The sequence below is a fragment of the Pleurodeles waltl genome, chromosome 7, assembly GCF_031143425.1.
Source record: "Pleurodeles waltl isolate 20211129_DDA chromosome 7, aPleWal1.hap1.20221129, whole genome shotgun sequence".
Classification (NCBI taxonomy): domain Eukaryota; kingdom Metazoa; phylum Chordata; class Amphibia; order Caudata; family Salamandridae; genus Pleurodeles; species Pleurodeles waltl.
In genome coordinates this window covers 100,942,264-100,959,545 of record NC_090446.1, presented here as the reverse complement: position 1 = coordinate 100,959,545, position 17,282 = coordinate 100,942,264, and the positions used below count along the sequence as shown (strand labels likewise).

Here is a 17,282-nt window from a genome sequence, read left to right as displayed (position 1 = left end):
TTTGTTAACACACCTCAGAAATTGTTTTGAAGTCTCCATTAGTCGCTGAAACAAGATTTTATGACATATATTTAAAAATAATTTGATTTAATGAAATGCTATAAACTACATATACCAGAATGCAATGTGGAACTCAGTGAAAAACACCTTGGATTGTAGTCAAAACACTGTTACAATTTGGTAAATATGTATATAGAAAAACGTTTAATTTTTCTTTGTTAAAGTATATATATTTAGTGATGTTATGGAGTAACTCTTCATAAGTGGTGTAACTTGAGTATTTTTTCTGTTACTTTGGAGTACTTTATTTTAAGCGCCGAAATTAGCACACAGGAAACACCTGTGAACAAGGTCTGGTGATACCGAAACGCGTCAGGGGATTCCTGTTTGTTTGTTTATGATCTCACTAATGTATTAAAAGTTAAGGTATTTTTGGCACAACGACAGAGTGCGGTTTTCTCTTGCTAAAACAGAAAGAGAATCTTGTTCTTTGAAAATATGGTTGTCCTGCCTCAAACCAGCACCACCGGAGAATTAAGTGCGCCGTAACACGCAGATCAGGACATCTTTTCTTTCATATATATATATATATATGAAGCACAAACAAAGGGACTCCATTGATATACAAGAAAAATACTTTGTAATGAAAATACATGTATCGGCACTTTCTTACAAACATGATTGTATATTCAATCCATACATGGAAGATCTCTAAAACCAGTTGTGACTAGAAATGAGCCTTGTTATGCCTTTTGACTTGTTTTGATGGATTAACTTTAATGGAAACCACATTTTTCACAACACTTAACATATGTATTTTAATCTTGAATAAAAAATTCAATAGAGTTGTAAAAACATAAATTCTCTTAGAAACAAATAAACAAATACACATTACACAACATAATTTTTGAAACATTAAAACATTTACAAATTACATGATTTTTGTACAGAAAGCACCATGTTCACCATAAAAATATTACCAATAATAAGACCTAGGGCATGGCTATGATTTAGATGGTCCGGCCGCCAATACAGCAGTGGGGAGGACACCAACAAGCTGTGGTCTCCCCACTGCTGTATTATGAAGTTCCAGCCGGCCCGGATGGCAAAAACAGTGCAGTGGCATTGGCTTCAGCTTTCAGGGAGAGCCGAGGCCAATGCCACCACACTATCGGTGCCACCAGGACACTTGGTATGCCCATGTTTGCCAAGGCAGACAGTGGGCATTCCAAGTGTGCTGACGGCAGGGCCTCTGCGCTGCCCACGACATGGGCGGTGCAGGAGCCCACTTCTGGCCCCATCTCTGCTTTTCCGCCGGCCTTTTCAGGGCAGGTCCCGCCATGAAAAGGGTGGCAGAAAGGTAAGTCATGATCAGCATGGCGGTGCCAAAATATGATCCAAAAAAACTCACCTTTCATAGCCATAGGACACCTGGTCAACTCATTAGGCAGGCCAATACCCGTAGGTTAATTATTCATGTCCTAAGGACCAGAGCATAATTGTACCTGCTTATTCAGGACCTCCAAATGCCAGTGTATATCAGAAAGGAGGCTCATAACGTCCTCTATAGGACAAATATAAATTCTCACAAGGGCATATCCACCTACAAAATTATACAAATTGTCAGCTCACCTAAATGTGGGTCACATGGATCGATTTAGAATAGCATTACCTACAATACACCAAAAGGACGCATCTGTAAACATCCTCTAGTCGTCCTGATCATCCATCGTATATTTCGAGAAATACCGCCTAAGCCCAATCAAAAAGTCTTTGCACCTCACAGATAGAGGCCCATGTGCTGCTGTGCTACCATTCAGTACCAGGAGAATACGTTGAAAACCATTTGTGTGAGAAGCTCATATATATACAAGTACTCTGCATTGCTAATTCTTAGTGCTTAGCTGTCCCTGACCCAAAACAGCGGTGATCTCCAACTTTATGGGCATTGCGTAAAATGAGCGACCACAAAATGGGTGTTCTCATAATTTTTCCTCAGTCTACACAAGCACTATCTTTAAATAGTTGTGCCGTATCAAAAATTTGAGAAGAATAACATAGATCACTAATATTAGGCCAGTCGATCCATACAAAATACAGTAAATATAAATAATCCCAGAAATAACCGGGGGTGAAAAAGTGGGCAAAAAACAAGGGCCCTCGGTGCAACCAAAGATTTGCATGTCCAGACTTTCCTAAAAAATGGCCGCCGTCTTGGAAGTGTCTGAAAATACTTGGTAAGCATGAACACAGGGATCCTCTGTCATCGTAATACATATGTCTCTACAAATATGTCTTAGGCTCTATCAATATATTTATGTACAGATCTAAATTGATTAAAACTGAGAACAAAGAAGAACTTTTAAGAGGATTAGAAACCAGAAAACAGGCTGAAGCTCTCAAGATGGTATTAATGCCATTGTTGCAGATGTTACCTCATATAGCCATCCCATTCTTCCTTATTGCTTAGCCCTAATTTATATGTCATAAAAAAGGTCATAAAGAACTGTTACTTCAGTTTTCTTTTCCCTACCATGTCAACCCCCTTTCAGGGGTAGCAATAACTTCCTCCCAATGAACAACTTCATTTATTTCTCATTGTGGTTCATTCTTACATAACGCTCAACTAAGGGGGCTCCCCATTTCCTAGTGCAGGGTTCTGCAAAGTCGGTCCTGGAGAGCCGGGTCCACGCCAGGTTTTTAGCATATCCACATTTAGAAAAAAGATGTTTCAGGAATCTACATTTTTCTAAATGTGGATATGCTAAAAATCTGGCATGGACCCAGCTCTCCAGGACCGACTTTGCAGAACCTTGTCCTAGTGTGTATGGTGTATTCACAAAACCTATTTCTATATTCCCAGCCAGTCTCACTTACATACTCCTTCCCACAGGGCCAAATCAATAAACAGATGGCATTTTTACTTCTACAATTGGCCACAAATTTAGTGCAATGCTTCTTGCCATGACACTCAGTACATATGCCGCCATTACTGAACTTGAAGGCACGTCATGCTCCACATTTGAAATTGGCAACAACTTTGGACATACCCGACACACTTAACCGGACTTTCTTGTTATTGCTTTCTCTAAACATATTAAGCTATTTTTTACAATCCTATTCCTCTTGAAAGCAAATACAGGGTTGTGCATAATTTCTTTCCCCTCGCTATTTAAAAGTTGCCAATTTCCTTTGGTCAAGTTATTTAACTGGTTACTGATGTTAGACAAATTGGTGACACATACAAACCTATCTAACTTACCTTGGCCTGAAAGAAACTATTTCTGTCATAATTTTTAGCTCTTTTACATGCACACCTAATTAATCTTCAGGGGTATCTTCTATTCATCAGTTTCTGCCTACGAATCTCAACGCGGGTCTCAAAACCCACCCTGCATCTCAATTTCTCTGCAGGAATTGTCCAAAGGGGATGTTCTCCTGTTGGTTCTTACAGTAGTAACTCTGATAAATTAAAAGGGTATTCCCGTCTGAGGGTTTCCTATATAGTTCCACTTCTAGGTCTCCTCTTCCTTCTGTAATTACTAGATCCAAGAACACACACTTATTTGTACCCCAGGAACCAGTACATTTCAGATTAGGGTCACCTAAGCCTAACCATTCTAGGAATTCAGCATGTAAACCCTCAGTCCCAGCCCAAATGAAAAAAGCATTATCTATATACTGTAGCTAACACCTAATATTCTCATAAAAGAGGGCTAATTAATTAAAAATGTGCTTCTCCTCAAAGTTCCCAAAATACAAAGAAGCCAGACTCGGACCACATGTGTCTCCCATACTGGTCCCTTTTAATTGAATGTAAAGTCCTTCCTTAATTTACAAAAAATATATATTTTAATGATGATCCCTGTACAATCAAACAGAAAACTCGTATTCAGTATCTCAACATTGCCTTCCTGAGAGACCCCCTCTCTCACCTGAACAGTATCATTCAGAGGGATATTTGTATACTGTGCTTCAGTCTCTAAGGTTACCAATAATTTACTGCAGTGTCACAACTGAAATGTCTCCCTCTGCTATCATATTGGTAGTATTTTTCTCACAAGATTTCTGTTTGTACACCAGTCCTTTGGGAAAATGGTCCACATATTATCTCAGAGGTTTTGTAATGGAATTCAAGCTAGACACAATTGGTCTCATTTGGGGGGGGCAGGGCAACATATTGTTATGTACCTACAGCAGGTCATAAATAGCTGGTATACTTGGATTCAGGTTCAAAAGGAATGAATATTCCTTTTTCACATATTCAATTATCTTCTTTCCCCTTATCCAGAATTATTCCATTTTTTTTCAGATCAGTCCACTCCAGCCCACTGCTGAGTAATCTTCATTTGCATTCATCAGTTTCCATATCTGTATCTCATAATCTGCTAAATCCATAACTACAATTTCCCCCTCCCTTATCAGCAGGCTTGATGGTTAAATTCATATCTTCACTATGACTTTTCAGAGCCAGTCTTTTAGATACATTAATGACCCAAACTGTCTGTGGGTTCTTAAAGAGTTCCTACACCTCTCTTTCCTTCATCATCTCAAAACGTTCCACTTTTTAGAGAGGGAAAGAGAAACGGTTGATTTAACTTTCAGCCCTGATCTATTACTAATTTCTATATTTTCTTTACCTTGAAATAACTTAGTGATTCGCTATCAGGAAATCGTAAACTATGATGTATGACAGTGTGTTTGACACTAAGGGGGTCATTACGACCCGGCGGTTGTCGTTAACATGGCAGTAAGTACCACCAACAGGGTGGCAGTACATACCGCCATATTATGACATTGGCGGGTTGGCTGAAGCCAACCCGCCAATGTACCAATCCGACCGCCATGACGGTAACAGCCACTGGGCTGGAGATATGGCCATGCATTCAACACACAACACACACCCACATTCAAGCACACACATACATTCATACACCCCCCCACACACACAACACCCCCCACCCCATCCCCTGTTGGAGACCCGACTTACCTGGATCCAGGGGGTCCTCCGGCAGGACACAGGACAGGGCACTGCTACCCCCAGCAGCGCCCACCAGCAGAATACCGCCAAGCCGTATTATTGGTCATAATACAGCAGGCGGCGGTCTACTGGTGTGGCGCTGCTGGTGCAGCAGTGCTACCTTACCGCCATCCTCCGGCATGGTTTTCCACCCTTCTTGTGGCGTAAATCCGTCTGTGGCCATAATATGGCGAACGGGTGGTAGGCGTGGCGACGGTCTTTTGGCAGACGTCACCGCGGCGGTAGGTAGTTTTTACCGCCGATGTTAAAATGATGGCCTTAGTGATTTGCAGTGGGTCGCAAATGGACCTGCCTCATCAATATTTGCGACCCACTGTAAATGACTACAATCACAGGGATGGTGGCCTGCTGGGGTCAGTGGACTACCATGTCTTTGATTGCTTTTAAATAAAGCAATCTTTTTTTGTAAGACAGCCCGTTTTCCAGAAGTATCTGAGAAGGTGGCTACTTTCTTTGATCTATACTGTCAATTATACCACCCTAGGGTATCAGCCCATACCAAGCATTTATGGCATCCAAAGAACGACTCCTGGCCTCTGGCCATGCATAGCTTTCTATATGCACAGGAGCTGGGCTGCACCAGCTTCTCTTGCTGCCAGATGGATGTCAAATTACATTTAGCCATGTGCAGCAGGCTTTAGGCAATGATCCTGACCGATGACTGGTTCTGATCCAGCCTCCAGGTCACAGTGCTCACTGCTCACATGCCACTGTGAATTTCCTTTTTTCATGTCTTTTCAAGATTAAAAATAACAATTATATATTTAAAAAAATGTTGAATGAAATGGGAGGCTTTTAAGGGGCAGCAACTGCACCTATGAGATTCCTTCAAATCCTCTGTGGTTTAAGTGATGCCCCATTATCCATGTATACAGCCAACACCTTTTTCCAGGACGCAGACTTTCGTCCCTGACCCTTTTAATGGCCGCAATGACAAATAAATTCATTTTCTGCCAGCCATTCAATGAATCCAGGTTTGCAGAATCTCTGAAGCTCTTCGGATCAACCACTGGACAATGGGAAAATATGATCCCTTGTTCATCGGAGCTACTTTTTTTTCCAAAGTATGGTTTTTGAATTGCCAATAAAGAAATATAATTGTTTTCACCCTTCGAACAACCATTTGACTGCTCTTTGTAAAGCAAATATCTAAAAAATTAATAAACACATTTATATTAGGCCTTGGTGAAATTGTAATTACACTGGAGTAATTTCGGTAATTGCATGATACGTTTTACTGAAAATTACAAAATTATGCCTGTTATTGTAATTTGGAGTAATTTGTGCAAAAATGCCTAACCAGGAAGATGGGAACAGAGCAAGAGTGACTACTGGGTGTAGGTTTCCTGGTCTGTTGCCTTGACAGCTAATTTCTTAGCACAGAACGCATCCTCGGGTTAATTTTGGACACAAGAATACCTTTAGTAAGTAGAAGATTATGCTCTTCACATAATTCCACACAATCCCGTTAATTGTGCTTTAATGTCATGTATTTACGCTACAGCAAATTATGCAGGTTCTGCCCACCCCTAATTTACATATTGAACAAAAAAAGTCCTGCTCTGAGGTTATGCAGCTGTGACTGGCCAATACCAATAGATGAAGCCAGTTTAAAAGAAAGAGGAGGCACATTTTCCATTTTCGGTCTGGCGTTAGCTAAAACCTTTTTATTTTTTCCCCCCAAAAATCCCATAATATACATATATACATAGAAGGGGCTTTCAGTCATTGGTCTGCTGTAATGTCATTCACATGATTAGGTTGCACCTACAGAGCACCTGCGCAGCCTGTGAAAGCAATTATTCTAAAAAAAGCTTTAAAAACAGCTTAGAGCCTGCCCATTATTTACCAATACTAACCATTGGTTGGCTTCCGCATCACTCTCATTTCCTTGCTGCTTACTGGTCACGTCTCCTGCTTTCTGATGGCTGCTCACCTCCTCCTGAATTCTTCCTGGCGCTTCTGTCCTGCCATAAGGCATGGACCTATCACAGCTTCCTGTTTGCAACCAGTGCCCTTCCACTGGCTGTGCGCTGCTCCAGGTACATTGTTTTTCCCACGCACTCTATAAGAGTGCAGGGAACTGTACAGTCTCAATCTTCTATCTGTCCGCTGTTTCTTCCAAATCCACCCTTCTCCCGCTGATGTGAGTGAAGCCATCTTTCCTGTGCACAATGTGTTTATCAATACATTAGGTATGAGCTGTAGTGCCCCTATTTAGGGGCAAAGCTTTTCTTCATTAACGTTTTTTACATTTCTTTGTTTTTATGAGAGTGCCTGGCAACTCAAAGCAGACTGCTACAGACTGCTCGATTGGCATCCAGAAACCTAGCGCATGCTGGAGCGGGTGAAGCGCCTAGTTGATTTGTATATGTACAAAAATAAGTTCAACTGATCGGGCCAAAGAGGATTGCATTTCCCAGAGTCACTGAGGACAGTTCGACGTAGCATCCCAGTGTTTACTACAATCTCAGAATAAAGATACTGTAGTTATTAAATTGCCATTTACGAGATTTTAGAAAAAATTTAGCGCAGAAAGATTGCTGCTCGTTCCAAGAGGGTGATCCCTGCTCATTGGGAAAATGTTTGTTTTTCATGCACATTGCAGTTTGCTTGGGGCTTTGGATGAATTGAAAGAAAAAATTTTTTTGGTGTAATTTACTAGTCCAAAATCAAAAATAATCTATCTATCTATCTATCTACCTATCTACCTATCTATCTGTCTATCTATCTGTCTTTACAAATATTTCTATCTAACTGGTTCTGTAAGCCTCTCTTCCTATATTTAAAACCTTCTCTATCTATTTTTAATGAAGATTTACAAAAACATTACAAAAAACTAGCAAAGGAAAGACTTTGGCAAGCAACGCCAAACCGATTGGCTCTTTTAGGTTTGGTTTTAGCAAGGACATTTATATTTTACTAAATGTATGCAGCAGAGTTACTAAATGTTCATGCAGCGCAGGAAGGCGCGAGAGAGCTGAACAGCACTATATTTACAAAAATCAACTCTCTCCCTGCGCTGGCACACTTGTGGCTGCCTAGCACCAACGTAGCACCTTTGCTCCACTGCAAAAGGGTGCTGGGGGTTTGGTAGGATTGTTTTTATGGAGGAAAGGAACCCTTCCTGCACAAAACAATGCTTAGAGTCATAGTCTTCTTTTCATGTCTGCTGCAAAATGCCGCACACGTGGAAATAGGAAGTAACAAACAGAAAAGGAGATTTTTCTCCTTGTTACACCTCCCTTGACACACCATTTTGGCACAAACTTAGGTTCACTGTCCTTAGTAAAGCTGGGTGTGCATTAAAATACATTGGTGGATGCAAGGGAATGCCTATGCTCGACCAATGTAACACTTGCCAGACGCAGTGTAACGCAACACATTGCAAGCAGTTGTATTCCTTTTTTTCTAGAAAAGCCACACAATGCGATCCAAATCGACCCTAGAATGGCTCTGTAAATCACGACTAGCATTTTGAGTCACTTCTTTGCCAAAACACCAGCCCAACCAATAAGCAACATTTTAGTAAACCTGGGCCTATGTGTAAAAAATAGTTATATGGGCTCTCAGCAGGAGTTCATACATTAGGCTGTTGTTGTATAATTCACATTTCCTCCACCCACTGCTTCATGGGGCAGTTGCTCAGCCACTTAAGCAAACAGCTGACTTTATTGTGAGTTATAGCATGCCACCTTTTCACAAAGATCACACCCAAACACAAAGTAGTTCCCTTCAGTGCCAGCAACTTTCGTGGTAGAGTGTTTTTTTGTAGAACAAAAACAGTTTTGGCCATAGCCAATTTTTTTTTTTTTGTTAATTGACGACAGCTCTCCAACAATAAAGTTTTCCAAACACCAAGAGATATCAAAATAAGAACTGCAGAAGACAAATGCTGGCAGCCAATGCCAGACCCTTTTGGCTTTATCAATGCTTGTTGTATTACAGGGCAGGGAACTTTTCAAAAATACTGTTTGACTTTGAGTACTGAAAATTCTTCTAACTGTACTTCTTGCAGAGAAAATAAAAAAGCTGAAATGCACAGAGAAAAATAACACAAGGTAGAAGTTCAAAGTTCTGTATTGCAAGATATTCTTCTGAAATCACTTCTTAACATGCATCCCTGTCCTCTCTTCATCTTCTCTAGACATTGCCGAGAGTCCTGGGAGAGAAGGTCTCACTATGAATCACTGAAGCAGAGCAGCCGTGATGATCATTTCTATCGCTTTAACCAGCACTTAGCCCGCCATCGGACTGCTATGCGCAGCCACGCTATAACCATGGACAGCATTGCCAGGCTCTCAAGCCACGTACCAAAGTCCAGAGAAGCAGAGCCAGTCCGCAAGCATTCTCAGGATGATTGGGATGAAAGGAGCCCAGTAGTTGGACGAGTAGTGTACCTCAGCGAACAGGATTTAAAGGGGCGGCTTTCCATTCTTGAGCAGCAAGAGCGTCTTCAGTACTTTCGGGTCAGGAAGCAACAACAACTCCAGTGGGCCAGGATGGAGTCCCCAAAGGATTCAGGATTACCTCAGCCATCTCACAACCAGCAGGTCATGGGAGCGGAACGAGTGCAATGCAGAGACCCTAAGAATGAGGAGCTCAGATCTCCAGACACTTGTGACCAACAGGACAGGAACCAGCATCTTAGAAACTCTAAAAAGCCTGAGACTACTTGGGCATCAGTCAGTGCCCCGCCGGACAAACCCTTGGATCTGTCTGATTATGGCAGAGGTAGAGATAGCCAGGGGTCACCGGAGAACAGCTGGCCCAAACTGTGCCAGCCAGAGCCAAGCCGCCAGAGCCCAGCATGCAAAGAGGGTTCCTCTCCACTGGAGACTGTGACAAGTCCCCTCAACAAGCTGGACAATAATGTTGGTAGCCAGTGCTCTCGCATCCCCCTTTCCATGATGTCCGATAACCATTATCAAAGAGAAAATGATACAAGCCAGGTTATGGCAGAGGACAGAGACTGTGAGTCCTCTCTGGTAAGAAGCTGACCCCTTGATTCTTATACATTGTGCACACTAGTCTGTATGCATGTTGTTATTTGACCTGATCAAGGTCATGAATGGTCTCAATTCAAGGACTGTTGCTTAAGAATCGTTCTTCTAAGGTTTTGCCTCGGACAGTCCATGCACTGTCACTTATGAGACATTTTGTTTACTTAAGGCGGGGTTAGAGTCTGCCCATTGCTTACCATTGGTTGGCTCTATCGTCACTCTCTTTTCCTTGAATTTGTTTGGTCAGTGCTTGTCGCCTTCACTTCCTCTTTGTGTATTTGTCCCTCTCCTGAAGCTTGACCCAAGTATTGCTGCTTCCTTGCTCGCTGTCCTTCCACTGCTTGCACTTTTGGAGCTGCTTTTTTCTTTTAGTTACAGCACTCTATAAGAGTAGATGTGTTTGCATACTGTCTCCCTCTTCCATCCCACTCCACTTTATTGCCTGCCCTCTGCTGCGTTGTTGCTTGCGCCTTCCATCATATCCCCCTCCCGCTATGTTGGGCCCCATCCCTCCCGCCTCCTTCCACATTGTTGCTTACCCATCTGTCCCGCCCGCTCTGATGTTGTTACTCGCCCTATCCACCTGTCCTTTCTACATTGCTTGCACCATCGTCACTGCTTGCCTCGTCATTGTTGCTTGCCCTGTCATTGTTGTTTGCCCCGTTGTTGCTTGACCAACCAACTCCTGTGTTGTTGCTGGCCCCATCCCTTCCATTCTGCTCCCATGTTGCTTGGCCTGACCCTCCTGCCACTCTATCAAATTATTGCGTGACCTGTCCCTCCTGCTCCCTCCTGGATTGTTGCTTGCTCTGTCCCTCCCACTACCTCCCACTTTGTTGCTTGCCCTATCCCTCCTGCCCCTCCCACATTACTGTTTGTCCCATCCTGCCCACCCACCTCTTACGTTTTTGCTTGCTCGACCTTCTGGCAACAGAGCAGTGTGGCTTGCTCCTGTCTCTCCTGCGCACCTCCCATGTTGTTGCTTGTCCTGTCCCTCCCACCCTACTCCCGCCTAATTGCTTACCCCCTGAAAGTCCCTCCCACATTTTCCGTGCTTCCTCCCATGTTGTTGCTGCCCCCTCCCATCCCACCAGAAATAAGTGATACGATGCAACCAGTACTGGCCACGTCATAGTGCTTTTTTCCTAACTTTCAGTCATGCTGCTTTGCAATGGTTATAGTATATTGGCACAGCCAATAGCTCTTACTAGGCTTTCCCAATGCTTGTTTAATCTCCTACCCTAATAAAATTGTTAACTGTAATTTTTAATTAAAGGGAGATAGGTACGTATTTGGAGTTTGTCAGAGAAGGACTCCTGCCAAAAAGTGGCATTTATATGAATACATTCTTAAGACAGTTAACAGGATATCTACCACTTTTGGGAATTTTTTCGCATCATTGCAACTGCAAATAAGGACCATACTTTTTTTGAAATAAAAACAAAACATTGTTTCTTACTATTATTACTGCAAAACTAGTCAGATGTACACAACAATAACCTTTACAGGTATCTCTTTGCCAATCTTTTTATGTAAACAATTTTCTTATTTAGGCTGTCCTCGGTTTTGTGAATTGCCTTCATCCAATGAAACAAGAAATTATATCAGAGGAGACAAGTCAGGGTGGTGTCATATCTTATACAACAATAAAAGTTCAAAAAGTAAAAATGTTGAGTTTTCTTTGATTTTCTACAATATTTAAATTTAAAGTATTACTTTAAAGACGCTGTTTTCATGAATAGCAAGTGAGCACCTGTCTTGTTGTAGTGACATTTCCTCTTTTAGGAGTTGAAGGCAGGTTACAAAATGGAGTTCAACCATTGTAAAAAAAAGCAATTACCAAGAAGTTTAAAAATAAGCTAGATAATTTGATAGACAAAACCTGCATAACGTAGACAAATAATAGTAAAGGTGAAATTCATTCATTTTTGTTACATGTGTACAGTAATAATTCAGAATTTACGCATCTGCAGACAGCAATATCCTATGTGAGTTTAGTGTCATACATGACATCACTAATACCTGATTGGATTAGCTCACTATTGGTTGAACTATCGAATGACATCACAAGCACTCTCTGAACCAGCCAATCAGATACCTTGAAGCCCTGATTTCTGCAAATAGAAAGACTGTCACCCTGCCACACAACACTTCACATAAGAAAATCTGAAAAATCACAAAAGTAATTCTCCAGTACAGGAACATTTATGAGAAATGTGGCTGTAAGATGTCATTTGTGGTATTTGAAATTGAATAGTGGAGTTCCTTTGGGAACTTGAAATAGATCATAGAAACTTAAACATAACACCCAAGAGATACTCTGTGATTGCCCTGACTCAAGCTCCCTTTATTAAACAAGTGTCACCTCTTTTGAATGCTATTCAACAGGACTGGAAATCTTTGCCGCAAGGAAACGACACCAGACAAGTTGCCTCATGTACCCGAGACGAGACTTCAGGCATTAGGATGACATTTTCAGTGAGAAGACAAAACCCTGACTTAGAACCAGGTAAAGACATGCTCCTTCAAGTCTCATTAAAATGACAGATAAGGATAACAACTATTCATTGGAGACACCCACCTCTCTGTAAGTATTGAAATGCTAAACCAACACAGCCAACCAACAGATCCATATACTCAATCCTGAATTTTTAACCATCAATAAAGGGAGGGACACACATTGGTTTAGTCTCAACAGCCAGATTGCAGAGTTGCCAAACATAGGTACCCAAACAACTCCCTAAAACCATGAGATTATGGGCCTGATTACAACTTTGGCGGAAGGGATTAATCCGTCCCAAATGTGACGGATATCCCGCCCGCCGTATTACGAGTTCCATAGAATATAATGGACTCGTAATATGGCGGGCGGGATATCTGTCGCATTTGGGACGGATTAACCCCCTCCGCCAAAGTTATAATCAGGGCCTATATCTCCATCTTTGTACAAACCCATGGGTCTGGTGTCACTTGCAGCAGCCTCGCCAAATCGGCAACACTATTTGTATTCCTTTCAACATCTTCCACCTCACAGCCATGCAGTGCTCACACACTAACATGTATGCACACTATATTGGCATGTACTTGCACATTCATGCACATACGCCCGCATTATTGCCAGCACATCCATGTGTGTTGTTGAGTGGTAATATACCGTAATTGCAGGTTCTGGTTTTGTCTTCCCAGATGAAGAAGATGCAGAGCTTCCAAAAGGGGAATCCGATGAGTCAGAGTCCTCCGACAATGAGGTCTTGTATATTTTCTTCACTTTGTTGGAAATATGAGCCCCAATCCAAGCCCCACCACTTCCATGAAGGTTGAGCCCAAGCTTCCTATAGAGGTACCTTTGTTCTTAGCCTCTTGCTCCATAGCATGGATACTGCCTTCCCTTGAGAGGATATGATGCAGACGTGATAGCCTAAAGTGGTTGGGTTTCACTGTGTTTATCAGGTTACCAGATGTTTCACAGCCATCTCCTTCCACAGAAAACACCATGAGTTCCCTCTTCGAGCTTCAATGCTCCAGAAGGTTTTTTTGCATGCTTCGTTGGCAGCCATCTTTGGTCTCTGTATTTCTTTGAGATGGAGACTTCCTTGCCTTCATGGGACACCCACTATGAGTGAATGACCCTTTTTTCCATATTGTCCCGTTCTCTAATTTCACGGTTAATGCCACAAGAGTTCATGAGCTGTGACTGACCATTCCAAGCCCAACCAGCCTTTCAGCTGCAAGAGCCTATCAGTATATCCCATATGTGCCACAGGCCCGTTTACCTCGATTGATTTGCTCAGCTCCCTCATTCCAGCTTGGGCACTAATTCCAAACAATTTACTTCTCAATCCAAATTGTGAATTGTGTGCCAATTCTACAACCCACAGGTTTTGGGCCACACAATTTTCCACATTTAAATCCTGGCAGGATTCATATGGGCGCATAGCAAACATTTCTGTTTGTGCAACTTGAAACAGGGGAGAAATAGCACAAGTTGGATGTTGTCTCATTCCATAGTGTAATACTTATTCATCTGCTAATTATCACTTATCACATTGCGTATTGCTGGTGTGCAGTTACAGCACCAAGTTAGCCGAGTTAGAAGAGTGTGCTATTGTTGTGTACAATCGCAATGTGTGAGCTGAGTTGTGTGCAACTTGTACATCAGATCAGGTTTTTGTTTTGAAAGTAAAGGACTCTCAGTGTTGATCACACTTTCTTTAACCCTGTGAGAGCTTCTGATGACTTTATCTTCTTTACAGATGAACATTCAATATGACACCGAAAGAAAATGTCAAACCCAAGTCGAAGAAGGGAAGTACTTCTGCGTGAAGGACAAGGCGCAAGGGACCGCAAAGAAAAGGAAAAGAGGGCATGACCCCTGGACAAGGGGTAAGTGACTTTGGTCCTCAAAGAACAACCATGGGGAGACAGCGACTGTCTGTCCCTCATCACACACCATTCTGCCACCACTGGAATTCCCTCACAATCAGTTATTCATGCAGAAGGATGGAGTGGAAAGATAATGCCAGGAGGGCACCTACAATTTACTGGTGCTAATTCCTTCCCAGTGCCTGTGAGCGAAAGATGTGTCAGCTCCCATTGTATAGTGGCAGTGAAACACACCACCTGTGACTTCTTCTCCATGTCACAACCAGTAGTAGGATAAAAGTTGGAAACATTTGCTTAGAAAAAACATTAGTTCAAAAACATTTCATAAGAAAGCATAAAAGTTGAAAAAAGTTTGAAATCTGAACATAGACCATCAGGAGAACTCACCATTGCCACAAACTGGCACCCAAAGAGTCTACGATAGGAGATAGAACATTAAATATGCCCAGATGAGATTTAGTAAAACAAGGCAATGGCCCTAGTCAAAGTTAGAGTCCAGTAATTGGAAGAAGAAGCTGTATTAACATCCTCCTTTTTCAAACATACACCCTGCTGGTAACTATGTGGTGTTAGAACGTCTGCTGACCGGGTTATTGAAGAGTTTTTATGCTCCTCACAGTTAGAAATATCCCAGAGATCAGCACAGTGCAGGACTGGATCACATACAGAACAGGTACTGAAAAGATAACAGTGCAAACCAAACTCTCCTCACACAGAGAACAGGTACACATTGGGCAGCAACATTTCAAACTTCATTCACATCAGGAGCAAATATGCCATGGGAAGCATCTGTGCAAACTTGACTGACACCAAGAAATGCTACCGCATGGTCAGTGGGGTTTGGCAAGTGGAGCATGTCTCTGTCTCCGCAATTGACCCTTACGTGGACCTTGAAGGTCCCAATCAGGGTGGCTGCAAGCAGATTGAAGGGATGGGGTGTCTTGCAAAGTAGCAAAGCCTGGCAGCTGAGCACCAACTTTTATCACACAACTGCAAGTAGTAAATTATAAAGTTCTCTTGAGTAGGGGGCCTCTGTAGCCCTTGGGGAATAAAGAGCATATAAGTGATGCTCAAAGATTCCTGAACAGAGATTAATTATTATTTTCAATCATAGGGTCCATCACAACGTTTCTCTCCTAGTATGCTTGCAGCTGCTTGTTTTAATCCTCTGGTATCCACGGCACAGTTATGCCATAGAGTTGTAACACTGGTTGACTATGGGCATCATTTTGGGGTCGCCAGGGGTCGCAACTGCGACCCCTGGCTTGCCCCTTGCGACCCCTGGCACTGCCTTTGCGACCCCAGGCATCAGCGGTGGCAAAAGCAGTGCTAGAAGCACAGTGGCTGCTCTTTCTTATGGAGGTTATTTGGGGCTCCTTTCTCTTTGTTTTCTCTCATTTTTTCTATTACACTAATTGTGAAAAATATTAAATTATTCACTATTAGTGTAATTTACAAAATGTAGCACAGTTAGCTGGGTTAGACCCTCCCTCACAGCCGAGGTAAACAAAATAAAGATTTTACATGTATGTTGTGTGCGTGCTTGAGGGTGTGTCTGTTTAGATGAGCGAATGTGTGTTTAAGTGTGAATGTGTGTATGCGTAAGCGTGTGTGTGTGTGTGTGTGTGTGTGACTGGAATTGAACGTAAAAATAGGTATGTGACGTCACTTCCGCTACCCCTGGCACTTTGGTGAATTGACTTTCATGTGGTTGACACCTACTTTTGACCATACACAAGTAAGAAGGGAGGGAAACATTACTTTGAAAAATAAGTAATGTAAGCAGCTGAAACAAATAGGAATCTCATTCCTTCACCTGTTCGGGAATGTGCCATGCACATATTGCCAAGCAAAAAAAACACGTGCAGAGTTATTTATATAAAGAAAAGGCAAACATCTCAACAGGAAGGCACCTAGTTACTGCTTTATTAAAATAGAGATAAGCCATTGAAACTGTAAGTGCGGTGGTAAGGCTTCTACTGCCAAAGAGATAGTTTACTCGCCCTAAGCATCTTTAAGCCAAATAACATGACAAGAATATATTGTACAATAAAGCAATCCATCTGTCAAAAGAGACGACGCACTTGCACAGTCTGAGAAATGATGACATTGAAAGCAATGACCGAGTGAGGATTACATTTGTTCAAGTCTATCTTGCCCTGAAGGTGCCAGTTCAATAACATTGCAGGCAAAACACATCAACCAGACAATGGGGGACTTTGTGTGATGAAATTAAATGAGCTAGATATAGCAAAAACTGGATATTACGCAGAAAATAAACCTCCAACCACACACATACACCATACACATGTAAAGCATATAGAGTAGAGTATGTTTTTAAGCACTCAGAGTCCTCCATATTTTTTTGTTTAAGCATATTTACAAGAATTTTTTTTTTTTTAAATAAAAATAATTTTACACTGATTTGTAATAATAAAAAAAAAAAAATATATATATATATATATATATATATATATATATATATATGTTTTATATATATATATATATATAGATAGATAGATACATATATAAATATATAATATTAGAATTCTGTTAATCTGTGTTATAACATTGTAATGGACTCCAGGTAATAAAAATAAGCGGTCATAACCATTCTAGTGCATGGAGGTTCTGATTAAAAAGTCCTCAAATGTTAAGATAATAATTGATCATCATATGTGAAACTTTACATACTAAGATAACCCTGAGAGTTAGGAGGTGTGCTGGAGATGGTACTATTTTTATTTATTACTGCAACCATTTTGATAATTCAGCCACAGTCTTTGATGAAAACCCTAAACAGCTGTCAGAGCACTCACAAGAGTAAAGTTTTAAGAGTATGGTGATGTAATAAA

At 41.6% G+C, this 17,282-nt stretch overlaps 1 protein-coding gene across 2 annotated transcripts in view; it reads left to right on the top strand.

The window, feature by feature from the left end:
* Window positions 1-17,282, top strand: part of RBBP8NL (RBBP8 N-terminal like) — a 133,679-nt gene that overhangs the window by 114,503 nt on the left and 1,894 nt on the right. For both annotated transcript variants that reach the window (XM_069243158.1, XM_069243157.1), the window contains exons 10-13: window positions 9,189-10,029; window positions 12,433-12,553; window positions 13,231-13,292; window positions 14,298-14,427. In XM_069243158.1, the coding sequence (XP_069099259.1) occupies window positions 9,189-10,029; window positions 12,433-12,553; window positions 13,231-13,292; window positions 14,298-14,427 (1,154 nt within the window). The remainder of the gene's footprint in view (window positions 1-9,188; window positions 10,030-12,432; window positions 12,554-13,230; window positions 13,293-14,297; window positions 14,428-17,282) is intronic.